The 20,027-nt window shown below is 44.0% G+C and overlaps 1 protein-coding gene across 1 annotated transcript in view; it reads left to right on the top strand.

Annotated features, from left to right (window-relative positions):
* The first annotated feature begins 3,402 nt into the window (after positions 1 to 3,402).
* The window catches only part of HECW1 (HECT, C2 and WW domain containing E3 ubiquitin protein ligase 1), a 296,546-nt gene continuing 279,921 nt past the window's right edge, over positions 3,403 to 20,027 (top strand). The window contains exon 1 of the mRNA XM_074575619.1: positions 3,403 to 3,568. Within this exon, the coding sequence (XP_074431720.1) occupies positions 3,524 to 3,568 (45 nt within the window). The 5' untranslated portion in view covers positions 3,403 to 3,523. The remainder of the gene's footprint in view (positions 3,569 to 20,027) is intronic.

The raw sequence follows: 20,027 nt of genomic DNA on the forward strand, positions 1-20,027 counted from the left end.
ATAAAGAGGATGCTCCTGTACTTCTCATTCTCTTCTCCTCTGCACCCATCCCACAACTCAGCTTCCTCAGAAGGGGACGTGGCTGCAGCAAAGAGCAGAGAACAAAGTGGAGGTCTGGAGAGTGTTCCTTTGCAGGATATTTTTTTTTCAGTCCCAGGAACTATTTCACAGTCCAGCTGAATTAGCTTTATGCGATACATAACTTTTTGCTTATGGAAGGAAAGATACGTCTTCTTCGTGTCTTCTTTAAGCCTTTGTCATAAACACAATGATGTGTCGATAGAAATTGTGTTCACAAGTCCTGTGTACAATCAGGTCTTTGAACATTGCCCTCTCCATTCTTGTAGTGGCTCCTGCTAGTGTTGGCTGCCTACAAGATGCGCGTAAAGCCATTTCTCAGCTATTCAGGAATGCTGTCAGCAAAGAATAACAGTGCTTAAGGGACAGCAAAAATAAAAGTTACAATACCCGACCAAAAGCTGCCATCTCAGAGAACAAAATTGCAGTGCAATCCCTCAAGCAGGTGGATGATAATTTTGTGTGGGTTTGTATTTAAAAGAAAAGATTTATTTAATTCATCACGGACATTGTTCCTGTTGACACATGTAAGGATAACAGTGGACGTCATGTTTGAGTTCTGTTCCCACTCCTTCTAGTACTGCAGTTTCTGAATAGAAAAGTGAAACCAAACCTGTAAGCAGTAACAGTAGCTACTTTTTTCAACTGGGAAATGTTGCTTAAACTTCAGGCAGTTTATGAAAAACATAATTTTAAATATCTAAGACATTTTTGAGAATAAATTCCTTTAAAATCTTTTCTATCGGAAGCATACAATATGTATAGCATAGTGCTCTGACAGGAGAGGTAAAGAGGTAATGTGAAGATTGTATCAGTTTAGGTGGGAGATACTCTATTTAATTGGTACCTGATGTAGAAATTGTTAAAATGAAAATACGGAGATTGAGATTCTGTAAAATTTCTTAATCCTGAAGTAACTTTTGAAAGACAGTATAGAAACCCTGGTGTCTGAGCATATGCACTGATAAAAAAAATCAGAATTGCCAGGATTGGTAAAGAGATGACCGGTAAAGAGAGATTTTTGTGATTATTTGTTAAGGAAATGAACTGTCAGATCGTCTTCATGGCAGGAGTACACTGCCTGAGAGCTAGCAGAGCAGGAGCATATTAACATTCTCTCTTTTCAGCCTATCACTTCTTGACTGTTTTCATTCTATGTCTCTTCATGTTATGAACATCAGTTTCCAGTGCTTGGGTAGGATCAGCTGAGAAGCATGATTATGGGTGACGTTGCAAAACAGCTTTCTGCTCTCCATGTGTAAGATCTGCTTCCGGCACTTTTTGCTTGGCTGTTCAGGACAGACGCAAAAGTGGCATTTTTTTTTTTGCCTTTAAACTTCTAATGCACTAGACATGAGTAAAAGAAATACTCCAAATACCTAGCAGGTCTTTGTGTACCTTGGCTTAGCTGCTGATACTCACACCAACGTGTGCATTTCTGCAGTGCTATTAATAATTTTAGGTAGTGGCTTTCCCAGAGAAGAGCCTAGTGACCAGGAAAGCCAACAAAGTCGGAAGCTTGGGTGGGACTTCTTGTAAGGACGGAGTATTTCCTTCCCCGCAAGGGTGAGCATTTAGGGGGGCAAGGGGTAACATGATATTTTGTCTGTTGCTTGGTGGTGTGTTTGACCGCAAATTGTAAATTACAGGGTTTGGGCTGTAGTCTGCAGTCTGCTTGGAGACTATGTGTCCTCAACAGGCCAGGCATTTTGCAACCTGTGGTGAAAAGCAAGTATTCAGCAGACTGTTTGGTGGGACTGAGGAGGAAAATGGGCTGACCCAGGCAAAAGGATGAAAACTCCAAGAAGCCCAAGAGCAAATGAGAGCTGTGGGGGAATGGAAGGATTTGTTCTTTTTCTTGTGCCTACCTTCAAAGACATGGGAAACCCAAAGGGGGACGATAATCACTCCTAAAATAGCACTGAAGAAGCCTGGAGTGCTGCAGGGACAACAGAAATGGCTGGGAGCTGGGGCTGTAGATGTTTCATTGCTGTTGAAGGGGACTATCCGTGGATGAATCCTCAGTGGGAAGAGAAGATGTGAAAGATTAGAGGGGAGGCCTCACACGTTCACATTGATACCTGGAGGAGACGGTGAGCTGCCTACACAACCCAAAACTTGTAAATGCTTGTTAGATAACACAGCAAAGAGACTGATCCATGGAAACAAGTATTGAAAGAAATAGGCAAAGGGAGGGAAGGGTTGACGGTGAGAATGAGAGATGTGGCGCAAGCTTTCTCCAGGGTAAAGCCTAAAGCCAAACTTACAGTTTTCAAGTCAGAAGGTATGACGTATGCGTGAATGTATTATACCTGGGAATAGCATGGCCCCCAAACTTCCCTCTACCCCTGCTGCAGGAAAATTGCTGCTGGGATAGAGATTAATAGCAACAGTTCCTCAGACTTGTGCAATATATAGCAGAGCTCAAAAATGTCTCCTTCCTACACCTCTGCCTGCCAGACAGACACACCATTTCTACCAAAACAGTGACAATACAGTAAGGACCGAAGATACTACAGCCTTTTATGAGTACCCCAGTCTGTATCTGCTCTGTGTCACATCACTCCTGTCCCCACTGCATCCTTTGCTGCCAGGCCCACAGCACACTGGGGTGCCCAGCGAGCCCAGTGCGGGGCTGGGATTCAGGTCTGCTGCTGGCAGAAACTTCTTGCAACCATCCTACCAAACATGTTTACCATGAGGTCTCTCCCAGGCTGAATAGTCTGAAAGGCAGATACATGCTATGGTCAGAAAAGGATAGTGGATAGACAGGAAAGTCATTTTGCCAAAGATCCTCACTTAGTGAAAGTACTGAAGGTGAGGGCTAGCTGGGAAGACAGCAGAAGGACCTCAAAATAAATTTGTAATATCTCTGTCCCCAGAATATCATGTCAAGTTCTGATCTCCTTCCTCCACCTCAGGAGGATTTAGAGTTGGAGAGGGCTCAGAGAGCAGTGAGACAGATAATCACACAATTTCTATAGGAAGAATGATTAGGAGTCTTTAGCTATTTGAAGTGATGACTCTGGGAGGGGACAACAAAGATCTATACTATAATAAGAGCAAGGGAGACCCAGAGAAAACAAACAAGGACTGACTGCAGGTGAGGCCCTGAAGCCACTGATTAGTGTTAATTGCTCAGACAAGCCCCACCTGTGCTTCCCATAAGCCCAATGGCCCAGGAGCCCTATTTAAGGCCAGAGGTGAGGCTTTGCTTGTTCCTGTTTTGAGGATGGTTGTCCTGTGTGAGCTCTGCTCCTATGCTGCAGGTAGCTTCTCTCCAGTCATGCCTTTAGCTGTCTATCCTAGGCAGACCTGGGACCTACATGGTAGCCCTGCTTCTTGCTGGACCTGGCTCAACATTTTGCCTTGTCTTCGTTGATGGATCCTGCCAACAGCCTGGCCTTGCACACTGTGGTTGTCCTCGGCTCCAAGCTCATCTTTCATGAATCAGCCTGGTTCTTGCTGCTCACGGTACCTGGGAAGTTGCGTGAGTAGTTTGGAGATATGTTATTGCATACTTATCTTGTTCTTGGGTTTGTCTGAGGCTGTGTGCACCTGTGTGCTGTTAGTCAGTATGCTGGCTGAGACGAGTGTTTGGCGCAGACTTCTCAGCAACTGTTTGGTCAAGTAGTCTTACATTTCAGAGTTTTCTAAGCTTTAACTCAAGAATATATTTAAGGAAATAAATAGGATGCATTTAAATTTCTGTGTTTTGGTGTAGTGCTTCTATCAGCTACCTTGAGAATGTGACTTATTCCTTATTTATGTAAGAAGAGATCTTTTGAAGTCTTACTTCTGACTTTGGTCTGTTTTTCAAACAGTTTTTCAAGGTGTTAATCTCTTCTCCATTTAGCTCTGCTGTTAATATTTAAGAAACATCTGACCAATGTAGTGAAACTTAGCAGGCAAGTAACAATTTCAGAGACAAGTTCCTACAAGCTATTTGTGAATTACCCAACCTAGCCAAGTGGCAGGCCAGATGAAATAGGATTTGAATGAGTATGAAGTAGGGTAGAACTGGACAAATTAACTGTTGGCTTCTGATCCCCCTTCAGTCTGCTTCTAAGCATGTGGAAATGCTGGTTTATGTAACTTTGCTAGAGTTGTTTAGATGCTTGTTAATAGAAATGTGTTTTCTGTTACTATAAAAGAATAAATATAGATGGAAGTACTTTAATAACAATAAGGTACCAAGCTCTAATGCCTAATGTGAAGCACTTGGCTAGCAGTAGATACCTCCTAATTGGTTTTATGCATTTTAACTTCTTGTTGTTGTGTTTCCTAGATGGCTCAGTCAATTTTTATCTTTGTGCCTTTTAATTGAAACTAACTGCAGAAATAAACATATTGTCCTTGAGGAAGGAGGAGGGGAAGGAAGGTGTTTATCAACTTAAGCATTATTTTTCAATGTAACAAAATGGTACAAATGCTGCTTTTTTTTGTTTATTTGGAAGTCAAACCTCTCTCAAGAAGTAAAAGCTTTCTGGGCTGGGATATGGAAATGTAATGTCCAATTATGTGAAGAGTTTGTATGCCAGGATGGATGTTGTATACTAGGAGGGTGGGATCCCCCAAGCTATTGGCCAGTACCAATAGGTAGGAAAAACAGCTATGAGAATGATAGCTTGCTTCAGGCTCATTAGAAGAAAAATGGCTTTGTTTTCAGAACTGTGATAATCTACATAAGCATCTCAGATGGGTTTTATAATCTCCATTTTCTGTGCTCTAAGTTGCTTTGGATATTGAGCATCTATTTAGTAGCTTTCTAATATATTCTATTCTGAAAAGTCTTAGAAGATTTTGAGTGATTGCTTTCCCTTCTTTGAACCTACAGACTGCATTTTAAAGTAGGAGAGTGAAAATGTGATGTGTGGCTTAACTCCCCAATTTAACCCAAATGAAGTAAAAAGTTTGCCTTATCAAAAGGATGCAGAGTTAGACATTCCCAGAAGAGTGTGTGTTTTCTTGTTCTTGGTGTTTTAGAAGTTGAATCCTTGAGGGAGGGAACACTACAGTCAAGTTCCTTTCCCAAGAGACCAAATGCTGCCTTATCTCTGCATTTTTCTTAGGATGTTAAAGCACCAGCTGCTGTCTTCATTTTTTTTGCCACTTGAGCTAATGATAAGTAGTTTAACTAAAGCAATGAATCATTCATGCTGTTTTTCAGAAAGCCTATAGTTATTTCATGAATTTCTGGATTTATTAATTTCATAGCTGCTTCTCCTGCTACAAGTACTAATTTAAAAGAACTACAATTAAATTGGGACACAGGGCCAGCTTGCTTCCCTTGGAGTTCAGTTGAGAAACCTGTCATCTTTAAGAACAAACTTGGGTAATGACTATCGTAAAAGATAATTTAGTACAAGATTTTTTCAACATGGTGATACAGTGAAAGGGGATTTAAATAAAAATTAAACGAATCTAAAAGAACCACTCTTGAGTACTTTCAAGAAATCACTTTACCATTTCAAAACAGCTTCCACTTTATATGTCAGAAGCAGGCAACAGTGCCTCCTGTATTGGTGTCTGTTTCTGAAGTGAATACAAACTGCTAAGTGTCTGTATATCATCTTTTCTCAAAGATCAAGCACCACTCAGGCTGTAGTAAATGCCATAATTTGCTGAATACTGAAATGGAACCTGAAAGCTCTGAAGAATCTGGTCTGATGCCCCTGAGATGTGGAAACTCTGCTAAATACCCCACTACAGGCAGGACTGGCCTACAAGGAGTGTTTTCCTGTCTTACATAGCCTTGTTTTGTAATCTTCTACAAGTGATTTAACATCTATCCCTTTCTTGAAAGGAGAAAATTGAGCTACCTGTTCATGAGTGTCTTGTAAAAGCTGAACTTTGTCCAGGATTTACAAGTATTCCTGAAATCTCAAATGGAAAATATATGAGAAGTGCAGCAAAAGATGCTTATTAACTTGAAATACTCTGAGAGCAGGCTCTGCTCATTGAGCTTAAATAGGAATGTCCTGGGTTTTGTCCAGAACTGTTAACTGTTGCTCAGTACTTTATATGGGTGTATGTTCCTATCCTTGTTAGAAAGGGAATAGCATGGATTTCAAATCAAATCTCGTTTTATTCATGAGCACACTCAGGCATGGGAAGACATAAGTGAATTGCCTGAGGTCATGCAGAAAGTCTGATGGCCATAAACAGAGTTCAGATCTCTAAAATGAATAGCCTCTTTCTCCATGGAAACAAGAAATGGGATACTTTTATCACTGAGGAACAAGAGCAAGTTCAGGCATTTTTCCCTGCCCCTATTTTCCTTTTGTCCTAATGGTAGTAAAAGTGGATTGTGAGGTCGTATTTTATTTTTTTTCTTCTCTGTAGCATAACATTTGTGGTCTAATCCTGCAAATGCTCACTGACACGAGCGGGCCACAATCAAATCATTTAACTGCTCTGCCTGTAAGCAGAGAGGCTTGTATTTGCCTGACTTCTCTAAGTGATTAGTCTGAAATTGTGACTGTAAATGTAGGCTTTGCTCCTCTGTTAGCATGCCAGGGATGCTCTGGATCTGAAAACAAGAGATGGTGACATCTAGGCTGCATGGCAGGGATGACTTGGACAAGTAACTGACTTTTACATAAGAGGTGCGATCATATAGTGCAGATGAACATTAAGAGCATCTAGCCTTGAAGTAGGAATTGAGGTCAGAATTTTGTATTTGCTGGTGTCGGGACCATGGTGGGGCAGCTGAGGATGCTGCTGCAGGACTTCCATAGATCTCTGTGCAGCTTTTAGTATCCTCACTGCTCTACCTGTCTCAGTGAAGCAGTTCCTGCTTCTCTTCAGCAAGGTCTTGTTCTGTCAAGTGGAAAAGAGCTCCAGGGAGTCTGGTGTGGTTACTGCTGTGCAGAGGCCTTCACAAGATGGGCCTCCACCTTCTGGAACTGTGCTCCTCTTGAACTAGACAAGGCACAAATGCTGCTAGTAACTAGGCAGTTGATAGGCCATTGACTGTTTGTTGGTACAAGGTTTGCTTCTTCCCCTCTAGTTTTAATCATGTCAAACAAGTTTTCAGCATATCCTTTCTGAAAGAGCCTTGTAAAACTTATGTGGACTTTATGATGATAACTTACAGCTGTGGGGGATGGGCTTCGTTGTTGGGAGTTTGGGGCTTTATCAAAATGTGGGGGGACTTGTTGGCAGTGGCAGGAGGTGGGGGGCTTCTGTCATGGAATTAACCTCAAGAGTGGTGTTAATTAAGGAAATGAAGAAGCTGCTTGGATGTCTAATAAAACAATGCTTGTTTAAAAAAATACAGCTGTTCTGGATAGAGATTTGTATACGAAATGGAGTATTGTTCTGTTTTATCCTGACTTGTATCTAGCCAACATGAATGGCTGTAAACCCAAGTATTGTGGTAACACCAAATCTTATTGACAATGAGACAATGAATCCTCTAAATGCATCACAATGAAGCATTTCTCAACATTCCGTATAAGCAATACCTTATTCAGGTTATGCAGGAAGTGAAAAACAAAAGTATATCTTGTACTTGAAGTCAGTGTCCTGCAGCCCATGTTTAAAGGATGCTCCCATCAGGCATGCTTTCACCCCTGAACTGTTGTGACTCCTATGATGTCAGTTCTCCATCCTAAAATAGGCTTTAAGTCTTAACACAACAAAAGCAGATTATTACTTTCTGAATCATATTAAAACTGACATTCCAAACAAAGATTTGTACTCACAGTAGTCTGTGGAGCTGCAGTATAACTTTCTATGGCTTTCTTTTTACAGGCGAGTATCAAATTAGGCATTTCATTCACCTTCAATGACTGGTTTGTTTTCTGTCTGGCCAGATGATACCTATCCCAATAGATGTCTTTTTTTTAATCTTTAAGTCAACACTCTCTCATGCAAGCATTAAAAGTATCATCTAAATGCGTTATAGGAAGCCCTGGAGGGATGAGCAGGAGGGAAGGTTTTGTGTTAAAGTGGGATCTAGGAGAGGACCATGGGGACATGCTGCTGCTTCTGTATTCAGCTCGGGCTTGATTTCCAATGAGGGTAGCCTCAGGCTAGGTCTTGGATCAAATACCACTTGGCAAACCTATGTAAGCACTCTGGCAGCTAAGTGAAAGTTTTCTGGCATAAAACTTCTGCATGGTACTGGTAGCTAATAGAACTTAGTCTTCAATGTTAGAAGGACCAAAGGAGGAGCTGATGAATCAGATTGTTAGCATAGGAGATGTCTTCTAGTCAAGAGCAGTAATCAACACATATGTACTATGCAGTCGGGGAGGGGAGAGAGCCTGACTCATGTTCTCCCTGAACTTGTAACTCTCAAGCAATGTTAATTTGAGTTGTCCCTTAAAAAGGAGTGTTGCACTTCTACCTTCAAGGCAGAGAATAGATGCATTTTATTTGAAGTTAGAGATGTTTTAGCCACAAATCATAATTTCAGAGTGATAGTACAATTGGGAAATGATATTGTAGTTTAGATCACAACTTGTTGGCTCTGAAGATGTATTTAGAATATAATTGAGGGGATTGTGTGACTTCCTGGCTTTAACATAATAACGTGAAGCAGGCAACCTGTACCTTATTCAGGAAATCCTAATCCAGGAAAAAAAAATTTCCTAATCCAGGAAAGCAGTGGTGAACAAGGGCAGGGAGAAGAGAACTTGATTATTTAAATGTGCATGTTTCAAAATCCACAGTTTGTCACAATTCCTATGATTGCGAAGATGCCAGCTTCAGAGACATATGAACGTGGTTAGCTTTATACCCAGGAGAGCTGAAAATAGCAACAGTTTAAAAATTGAATCAAAGAGGGCATTAGGAAAACAGGCACAGCAGGATAAAAAAATGGGGTGGGGGGAGATGCTTAGCATCATTCAGTACTTGAATTGGGTGGATAAAGGCTAAATATACTCTTTTTTTTGGAAACATAAAACTGTCCTGTAACTTGTAACAATTTCACAGAATGGTTTGGGTTGGAAGAGACCTTAAAGATCATCTAGTTCCAACCCCCCTGCCATGGGCAGGGACACCTCCCACTAGACCAGGCTGCGCAAAGCCCCATCCAGCCTGGCCTTGAACACTTCCAGGGATGGGGCATCCACAACTTCCCTGGGCAACCTGTTCCAGTGCCTCACCACCCTCACAGGAAATAATTTCTTCCTGTTTTGACTTAGTGAGAAAAACCTCCTAGCTCTTGGCTGTCACCCCCACATAGTTCTGGCTTTCTTCATTTCTAGTAACTGAGTATTGTGAAGCATCAGATTTGGTCTTCTGCTCTACTTATCAGTTAAGATGTACTTGGCTGAGATGAAAGAAAATTGGCAGAAGCATGTTTGTGGAAGAGGGACTTCAAAATGAATAAATAAAAAGATTTCAAAGAATAATCCAATGTGCTTTAAGCTTTGGGAAGGGAAAGGACTTCCCTCTTGAGCGGTGTGATTAGGAATGTGCAGATGCTTATGGATGCAATGTAATTTGATATGTAATTTGAATGTAATGTTATCTGGAAGTGCTGGTAGGGACCCTGTGACCCCAAAGGATCACTTGAAGAGGTTACTCCTCCATGGACACCACTGAGTCTTGTTGGATCCTTCATCTTCTGTTTTGACAGCTCCTTATTGCAGGACCCTCAAAAACCTGATATTGGCATACCTGTGCATTGTAGTAGTCTGGTAATTCCTGTGAAAGCAATTGGGTTGCTTTGGTTTGAAATAATTCTGAGGTTTCTGTTTTAAGACAGTTAATCTACTTGGAAGAAGAAAATACTGCTCCCCAGGAAGCGAGTTGCGTAGATAACTCTTTTATATGTGAAAGACATGCAGATGCTATAATACTGCATTATTTTTTCCTCTAAACACTTACACAAATAAGAGGAGAGAGTCTCTGCCCAAGCAGAGTTCAATAGTAAAAACCAGCTCTGACTCAGATTCCTCTATCTTATTTCAGATGTAGGGCTTTTTAAATTTTTAATTTGTTTTCCTTAATGAAGCAATTGTTTCAGCAGCGAGATGTAACATTTCAGATCACATGTGCTAAATCCCATACAGTAGCTTGTATAACTAATTTATCAGAGCTAAACTTATTGGGATAACTCATGTATAAAACCTGAAGTTGGGGCCTTATTTCTCAGTTGTATTAAGCACTGTTGCAGAGTGGTTTTGGTGGAGCTGCTTTGGGCTAAGCTCATTCATCTTGGGTTATCCTTGCTCACTTGAGCGGCCTCCACAGCTGTGGTGAGGACTAACTCTGCCAGTGGAGCTGTTGCATCAACACCTCAAGGCATGGGGATGGGATAGAGCATCCAGTGTTGGTATAGAGGGGATCCCCTAGTGTTTCCCTCAAAATCCACTGTGGACAATATGAGGGCTGATTCGGGGCAGAAAAATCTCGATTGCTCCTTGCAAGGAAACATCTGGAAGTGGACTGAGTGGGTTTTTTTTGCGCAGGCTGCAAAATGCTCTTGCTGTTCTTTCCAGCAAGGATGCAGAGATTAGGGAATCCCAGGAATAGTCCTGGGGCTAGATAGGAAAGGAAGATGGCAACTGGGTAGGAAGAGCCTAGTGTTTGTGAGGAACTTGCTAATCTTTGGGGGAAGGAAAGCTGTGCTGCTTTTTTTCCTGATGAAACACGTGTGTAATGTCTAGAATTGAAAAGGAAGGGGAACACTTCTAAGAAATCTTATTAAAGACCAAAAGGCTCCCCAGCAGTAGTCTTTCTGTCTTGCTTTCAGGTAGCAGTGAAATTGAAATATGATTATCAAAGCACTAAATCAAGCATTTGTGAAAGCTGAGTCAGCCCCAGAAATCATGAGTGAGTTTAAAAATACACATACTTCCCCCTTTTTTTGTTTGACTTTGGTTTTCAAACCATAAATCATATTCATTTGACTTGCCCTACCTTCTTTCTCTTGCAAATAAGGGGGGAAAAAAATCCCTTAAATAAAAACAGAAAGCTGATATTTTCACAGCAAGAGCTGCAGCTTTAAGAAAAATTGCAAATACTGAAGACTTGGAAAAAATGTAAGAGTTGGGAACGTGAATATCAACTTCCCACCTAAGTTTGTATTTACTGCTTCAGGTTTAGTATGGGAAAGCTGTCCAGGTGAGTCAGCATGGGGGCAGACTGCATGGTTCAGGGCAGGACTAGTCTTTCCTAGACTTGTATGCCTGTGAAATTCCACAGAAATGTAAAAATCTCAGATCTGACACAGAAACCCTTGGGCTGAAAGAAGGCAGTATATTTTTTTCAGCTACCTTTGAAATACGTGATATGTAGGAGTTGCACTTGGTAGGCTTTTTAAATAGATCTTAAATCTACTTAAAGGCAAGCTGCAAGGAGGTTTAGAAGCTATTTTTAAAACAAGCTTTTTTCTTAGCATCTTATGAGCTGTTTGCCATCTAGCCACATATGCTTCTGGGGCATGGGAGAGGCTCTCTGAGGCTGCTGGCACTCTCCACTCCCCTACCTCTGGGCCGTGGGAAGCACTATCTTGTCTGGATGGAAAGTTAAGCTTTAAGAAGAGAGATCTCAAATGCCTCTGGAGCTTCATGTACCTAAATACCTCTGCTGCTTTCCTTTTAGTTGTTCATTCAGATACTTCCAAAGCTTATACTGTGTTCCAAGGGCCTGGCTTTTATTCTTAAAGACTTCTGGCCATCATTTATGTCTCTTATACTTGCAGTTAAAACCTACTCTTAAAATTCATGTGCATGGATAATTTATAACTATCTAAATTTTCAGAATAGAATTCATAATTCTCAGATCTTGACAGTATTTGTGAATGTTTCATTTGGAAAGACTTTGATCTTCTATTTTATTTAAATAGAAAAATAGTGGGGTTTATTGCCTGCAATCCCTTTCATATCTGACTAAGCTTTCTGGACTTCTTTTGAATCAAAATGTGCACTTCTAACTTCTAAAATGCAGAAAGCTACACAAATGTATTTCTTTTTTTCCCACTTAACTTTTTCCTGTTATCAACGTGGCCTCATGTTGCTAAGTAAATACGGGTGCAGTCTGCACACTTGTTCTACATCCACTGTTATGACAACTGAAGGCTTTGGTCATTATTTTATAAGGTCTTTTTCAGTCTGTTTGATGAAGCCTAATATGGTCTTTCACAGAAGAAATAAAACCCAGAGGATATAACCTTGATCTTTAATTCATATCCATTTAAAAGGGAAAAGGAACATCTTTCCTCCTCTTGAACACAAAAGCCTTTGCTAGCCTGGTAGACTGGATGGTGAGTTTAAGTGGCAGACTGAGGTTTATTGCCTGCGCAAGGCAGGCAGATTGCCACCTCCTGTTTGCATGTTGGGCACAAAGATGAACAGTAGGAGGTTGTTGATCTTTGACTTAGAGCCTGATAATTATGCACAATATTGTTTTCCTCTGGCCAGAGATTAAGGACTAGTCTCAGGAATACTCCTGTCTGGAAAGGAACATGTGTTATATGGGCCAAGAGGCAATTTTTTCTGAAGTTTATCAGCCTTGCCATTCTGTTGGCAAGTTGGCAGCATATGTACATGCACAAAACTCGAGGAAGAAAGGCTTGGGGACTTCATAAAAAGCAGAAGGAGGAACAGTTCCCTAGGGCTTCCAACAAGGTCTTGCCGTATTCTTGTCCACCTTGGGCAAGTGGCATGCAATGTAGGAGTCCCAAAATACCGGAGTGTATTTTAAAGCCCTGCAATAGGACCTGGTGTGTGTCTGGTGCAGGGAAGGTTGTGCTGTAAGGAGGAGCTCATGACTGCCACCATGGTGAGCTGGGAGCTACTGAAAATCAATGTGCACCTGTCTGGAGGTACCCAATAGGAAGTGTTAAGTGTGGGGCTGAGCTCTGAATCCTGCAGCTTGGGTGCCTTACTTCTCATCCTAATTAGTTGTCATCCCCTGGGTAATCAGAGCAACAACCCTCCTTTCTCTAAAAGCTGCTTCCCCCCCTGCTCTCATGAAAGGTAGGGAGAGGTGCTTGTAGGAGGGAAATACAAATGTGAAATCATGACTCATCTCTTGGATACGACACCTACCAAGCAAGAAGCTTGGGTTCCCATCCCTGCTCCCAGAGCCTACTTATTCTGCACTAAAATACTAATTGACTAAATCACAAGCCTGGCTGAGGCTACAAAACAGGTCTTCCCCTCAAGCTCAGTGCTCTCACCATAGTGTTGCTGGCTCTCTTTGCTGGCCCAGTGATTCTGCACTCTTCCCTGCACACCAATGCAGCTTCCTTAGGTGGAGGAGCAAGGAGCATCTCCCTGTCCCCTCCTGCCCAGTACTGCCAAGTTGAAGCCTGGGGCAAGGTGGCTGGAAATGTCAGGAAAAAAAAGGCCAAAAGGACCTGGATTTCCTGTTTCCAGGGTGAGTGCTTTAGCCATCTGGGTATTTTACAAAAGGCAGCAGCCTCCCTGCTGCTGAAATGCATCTGAGGCTTTCCTTACGTGGCCCCAGTTCCCTTTTGGTGGGTGCGAGGCACTTTTGGAGTGAATCTTTCAGGACTGGCCACTTTTGAGTTTGGTTACTGAACTTCTGTAGTATGCCTTGTTTGCATTGGGTCCTAAATGTTTTCTATTGCTAGGAAGCCTTGTAGCTCACATTATCTAAAATCCAATGCTATCACTGTAGATTTTTTTCACGTTTCCTATTACTGCAGGTAAAGCAGCATCAAAGCCAAGGCATAATAATATATAACTCTGAACTGGACTGAAGTGACTAATGTGAGTCATAGCCAAGCAAGTTGTGCTGAGATCTGGCTTTAAAATAGATATATCTTGTGGGTGTACCTTTGGGGAAAAAAAAAAAATCCTTTTTTTTGAGTTTCACTAGGTTTCTATGATCAGCTTTAACTGAACCATGTAAATAAGGCAGTAGTAAAAGAAGATGCAAATCTGAGGTAGTCCTAGGAGTCATTAGAAGGAATTTGCTCATAGAGAAAGAAATTGCAGCTGTGCTGGGCCATCCTTTCCCCTTCCTGCTGGGCTGTGTTTGGGTTTACAGCCCCATGGTTTGCCTGAGTTGCCAAGACCTCTTGCTGACCTGTTGGCTTCAGCTACCCTGACTTGAATTATTCAAATTATTAAAGTATGAACTAAAAAAAAAATAATACCTTAATCTAAAAATCTGTCACCATTTAAATATTTAATTAGAAAAAATTACAGGTAGAATAGAAATAATAACACTTGCAATGTACTATACAGAAGTGCTTGTGGGAAGGCACTACCAACATCTGGCAAGTAATAGACGTATAGAGAAGCCAGTACCACTTGCCGAACTGGCTGGTAATACTTAGTAATGTCCTCTCTGGAGTGGTTACTAGTAATGTTTCTTGCCAGTGTTCATAAAGAAGTTGCATGCCACAAACTGCTCACATTTGAATGTTTAAAATCTCCTGTTATTTGGGTAAGATTAAATGAAAGTCAAATGTTGTAAGTGTGCTGGTGGGACAGGGAGCTTATATCTCCTGGAAGATGAATCCCTGGGGTTTCTGGGTTGTATCTGTCATCTTAAAAATATTTTGTGATAAGGAGGTAGTTAGATGACTTCCTAGGTTACTCCAATTTGGATAAAGGGATGAGGACTGCAATTCATAAGCTAAAATCACTTTAAATGTACAAATACTCATTATTTCAGAAGAAAAATGTTTTAGCATATCTTTTATACTTTATGAAAGAGAATACTGCGGGTTTCTCAGGCCCTCACAGTTATTTCCCACATTAAGGAAAAGACTGGGTTTTACTTGCTTTGTAGTATTTTGTATCTATAGGTTCCTGTCCAACAGCGAGTTTCCTTTAAGTGAAAAAGTTGTTTCCTGCTACTTCATGACTCCAGGAAACAAACTTATGGAAAGGCTGGAACTCTTGAGTCTTGTCAGAAACGTAGGCACTGGGAATGGGAGAGTAACTATGTAAAAACATCAGTGAAGAACCTCACCCTGCAACCTGTATGAAAATCTCTGGGACTTGGAAATGAAGCTCCTTCCCCTGCTGGGGTTTGCTGTTGCCTTGCAGGCATGAGCCATTGCTGCAGCCTTTAGCTCTAGGAGGTCACTAGTACATGCCCTTCTCCCCCAGTGCTGCCTGCTCTCATGAAACCTGTGACAAATATAATGTCCTCAAGGACATTATAGTACTATTGTGAAACTTGCTCAAAACTGTCCAACACTACTTATTTTTAGTTGCTGTTTTGGGTTTAATTTTCTAATAGCTGATTCAAAGCTAGGAAAGTAGATAAGACTTTCTGATAAAATCCAGAATCCAAATTCTGATTGTCTCCAGTTATTTTTAACTGGAGACAATCAGAAGGTTTTAAATCACTTCTACTAAGAGCTACACCTGGTAAATCTCAATAGAGGACTCTTGCAATAGCTGAGGCAGTCTGCAAGAGAAATTCATGGTGCTCAGAACCAGCAGCACTTGTATGATATAGTGTATCATGGCTGGACCATGATGCTCATGATGACCTCATAAGTTTACTGTAAACTGAACTCTATTTTCTTTTCATGTATTTCAGTTATTCATTCTCTTAAATAAAACAGGGGGTATTACTGAACACTTGACAAATGTACTGATTTCCAATAATATAATCCTTACAATAATCCTACTTTCAGGTTTAGGTCAAATAGCAAGCTTAGAGCTACTATAAGCCAGTATACTGTTTTTTTCCCCTAACACTGAACCACTTTAGGACTTCCTGTATGCCCAAGGCTAAAGGGAACTTCATGCTGAAACATCCTAAAACTATTCAAGTGCTTCAGTATAATTTACAAAGCAAATCTAGTATGATGTGAAGAATATGTAGTTAAAGTTTTGCTATGTTTTGAAGGAGTCTTGCTAAGCTATGAGACTCAGATTAAAACAAACTGGCAATGTTGTCATTTTATTTAGTAGCACTCTTCTGAAGATTGTTCTCCTGTGATTAATCTAGCTGTTTTTTGAAGGCTGCAGAGTTGTCCTCAAGAGAACTCTAAAATGCAATTTAGTTCTTTCACCATATCGCTCCAGTGTATATGTGCTAATTTCTACTTATTGCTTAAAATTTCATGTAAAGATGTGTAATTTAGTCTTAGAATGAGGAGAATAAAGATCTTAATTTGTCTTGCTTTGTACAGTAAAAAAGGTGAAGCTTGGCCTCTTGGCCATGTAGTTTAGCAAAGCTGGCAGAAGCAGGCAGTGGCTTTGGCAGTCCCTAAGCTGGAAGCTGGTGGAAGTGAAGAGTATCCTAGGAGGGTATGGCTGTGTGCCTGCCAGAGTCTCTTACTCCTTGCTAGGAATCAGTTATCGATCATCAGGGTGGTCATTGGGTTAGACGACCCTAATCTAACCTGGGAGAGCAGGCACTGGCCAGGGGACCTGGCTGAACACACTGATGCAGCAGCCAAGAAAATAACAGATTTAGGAGCTGGTGGTGTGCAAGGTATGAGGAAAGTTCAATCAGGCTGAATGCAAGCTCCAGCTGCTGTTATAAGAGCTTCTACAGCTCTGCTCAAAAAACAAGAGTAAAAGCAAGAACTCTTCTGTGAGGATAGAGTAGCTGTTATGCTGGTAGGAGTGGTTCTGCTAGTCAAGTGTGTCAAAACATAGGATGGCCTTCCAAAAGGTGCTGAGAAATTGGGAGAGGAGGTGAGCCATGAGAATGCCAGAGGGGCTAGAAAGCAAAATTTATAGTGAGAGTCCTGGAGCTTAATACCTTTAGCTTAGTAAAGGTTAACAGAACAAAGACTAGAATTTAGATGACTTCTGAGTCTAGCAAAAAAGTCTACAGGAAGTGTCAGCAGCAACAGTAAAAGCTGCATCAATTTTGATTCTGAATACTGCTGATACCAACCTGTTGTGAATTCTCCAGGCATTTTGAAGTAAAGAATGAAGGCTTGTCTTGAAAGATTAAATTCTAATTTGAACATGAAGTAATTCAATGAAGTCCCATGGCCTGTATTATGCAGGAGATCAGTTGAGATAATTAAGAAAACTGATGCTACAAGATATGTAGAGGCACAGCTCTGCACACGTGGGCTTTGAACATGTGACTATTCCTCACCTATTTCCCTGGCAGATAGATTAAGTTATTTGAGGCTGTCTTCAGCAGTACTGCATGGAAGATGGACAAAGAACTGGTACCACTTGGAGCAGCTGAAAGCTGTCTAAGAGGCTATTAGTTTTCCTGCCTCTCTGGTGTTTGTCTGGTTTATCCATGCTGTACAGTGGCACAACTTGATGCAGTGGGGTCTGGACCTACTACTGAGCCCCTTTCTCTTAGGGCTCCTCCTATGCTCTAAAGGGACAACAAGGTAGAGTCAGTGGATTAAGATAAACATGCTGGGGCTCGTGGTCGGGCATAAAAATACTGATGCTTGACAGTATTTGACTTATTGGGACAGGGAAGACAATAAGATAGGTGGAATAAATCCTTACAGTGTGTGTATTTCAGAACAACAAGCTTCCGGTAACTACTGCTCAGGTATTACCCTGGAGACTCCTCTAGAAGTCAGAAGTGGTAAAAATCAAATCATGAGTTAGGAATTGGTAGGAAAGGAGTTGTGAACAAACCCAGGAAACATCATCATGCCATTAGATAAACTGTGGTGTGCCTGAAGGCTGCGTGCAGACCTGCAGATCTCGCCGCTCCTCTCTTCTGAGGAGACAGTTATTGGAAAAGGTATGGGAAGGCACTTCAGGATTGCTGCAGAATTGTTTCCATTCAAGAAAGGTACAAATAGAGATTCCTCAGTTTTCTCTTGCAAGCTGAAGAAAGGATGTGGAATCGGGCTGTGCCGGTGGAGGAATCGGGCTGTGCCGGTGGAGGAATCGGGCTGTGCCGGTGGAGGAATCGGGCTGTGCCGGTGGAGGAATCGGGCTGTGCCGGTGGAGGAATCGGGCTGTGCCGGTGGAGGAATCGGGCTGTGCCGGTGGAGGAATCGGGCTGTGCCGGTGGAGGAATCGGGCTGTGCCGGTGGAGGAATCGGGCTGTGCCGGTGGAGGAATCGGGCTGTGCCGGTGGAGGAATCGGGCTGTGCCGGTGGAGGAATCGGGCTGTGCCGGTGGAGGAATCGGGCTGTGCCGGTGGAGGAATCGGGCTGTGCCGGTGGAGGAATCGGGCTGTGCCGGTGGAGGAATCGGGCTGTGCCGGTGGAGGAATCGGGCTGTGCCGGTGGAGGAATCGGGCTGTGCCGGTGGAGGAATCGGGCTGTGCCGGTGGAGGAATCGGGCTGTGCCGGTGGAGGAATCGGGCTGTGCCGGTGGAGGAATCGGGCTGTGCCGGTGGAGGAATCGGGCTGTGCCGGTGGAGGAATCGGGCTGTGCCGGTGGAGGAATCGGGCTGTGCCGGTGGAGGAATCGGGCTGTGCCGGTGGAGGAATCGGGCTGTGCCGGTGGAGGAATCGGGCTGTGCCGGTGGAGGAATCGGGCTGTGCCGGTGGAGGAATCGGGCTGTGCCGGTGGAGGAATCGGGCTGTGCCGGTGGAGGAATCGGGCTGTGCCGGTGGAGGAATCGGGCTGTGCCGGTGGAGGAATCGGGCTGTGCCGGTGGAGGAATCGGGCTGTGCCGGTGGAGGAATCGGGCTGTGCCGGTGGAGGAATCGGGCTGTGCCGGTGGAGGAATCGGGCTGTGCCGGTGGAGGAATCGGGCTGTGCCGGTGGAGGAATCGGGCTGTGCCGGTGGAGGAATCGGGCTGTGCCGGTGGAGGAATCGGGCTGTGCCGGTGGAGGAATCGGGCTGTGCCGGTGGAGGAATCGGGCTGTGCCGGTGGAGGAATCGGGCTGTGCCGGTGGAGGAATCGGGCTGTGCCGGTGGAGGAATCGGGCTGTGCCGGTGGAGGAATCGGGCTGTGCCGGTGGAGGAATCGGGCTGTGCCGGTGGAGGAATCGGGCTGTGCCGGTGGAGGAATCGGGCTGTGCCGGTGGAGGAATCGGGCTGTGCCGGTGGAGGAATCGGGCTGTGCCGGTGGAGGAATCGGGCTGTGCCGGTGGAGGAATCGGGCTGTGCCGGTGGAGGAATCGGGCTGTGCCGGTGGAGGAATCGGGCTGTGCCGGTGGAGGAATCGGGCTGTGCCGGTGGAGGAATCGGGCTGTGCCGGTGGAGGAATCGGGCTGTGCCGGTGGAGGAATCGGGCTGTGCCGGTGGAGGAATCGGGCTGTGCCGGTGGAGGAATCGGGCTGTGCCGGTGGAGGAATCGGGCTGTGCCGGTGGAGGAATCGGGCTGTGCCGGTGGAGGAATCGGGCTGTGCCGGTGGAGGAATCGGGCTGTGCCGGTGGAGGAATCGGGCTGTGCCGGTGGAGGAATCGGGCTGTGCCGGTGGAGGAATCGGGCTGTGCCGGTGGAGGAATCGGGCTGTGCCGGTGGAGGAATCGGGCTGTGCCGGTGGAGGAATCGGGCTGTGCCGGTGGAGGAATCGGGCTGTGCCGGTGGAGGAATCGGGCTGTGCCGGTGGAGGAATCGGGCTGTGCCGGTGGAGGAATCGGGCTGTGCCGGTGGAGGAATCGGGCTGTGCCGGTGGAGGAATCGGGCTGTGCCGGTGGAGGAATCGGGCTGTGCCGGTGGAGGAATCGGGCTGTGCCGGTGGAGGAATCGGGCTGTGCCGGTGGAGGAATCGGGCTGTGCCGGTGGAGGAATCGGGCTGTGCCGGTGGAGGAATCGGGCTGTGCCGGTGGAGGAATCGGGCTGTGCCGGTGGAGGAATCGGGCTGTGCCGGTGGAGGAATCGGGCTGTGCCGGTGGAGGAATCGGGCTGTGCCGGTGGAGGAATCGGGCTGTGCCGGTGGAGGAATCTACTTTTCCAGGGAGGGTGTAGTGAAGGGGCTAAACTCATTGGTAGAGGATGCTTTAGAGGCCAGAAATACAGAAAGGCTAAGGAAAAGTGATAAGAGAACAAGAACAGCTGCAGATGTTGAACATAATGGTGTCAACACAGATATTTTTTTTTTTCAGCTCAAGAAGTCCTTGGACCCCTTACTGCCTTGGGCAGCGGGGGCACA

This window comes from Larus michahellis, chromosome 2 (assembly GCF_964199755.1).
Source record: "Larus michahellis chromosome 2, bLarMic1.1, whole genome shotgun sequence".
NCBI classification, from domain to species: Eukaryota; Metazoa; Chordata; class Aves; order Charadriiformes; family Laridae; genus Larus; species Larus michahellis.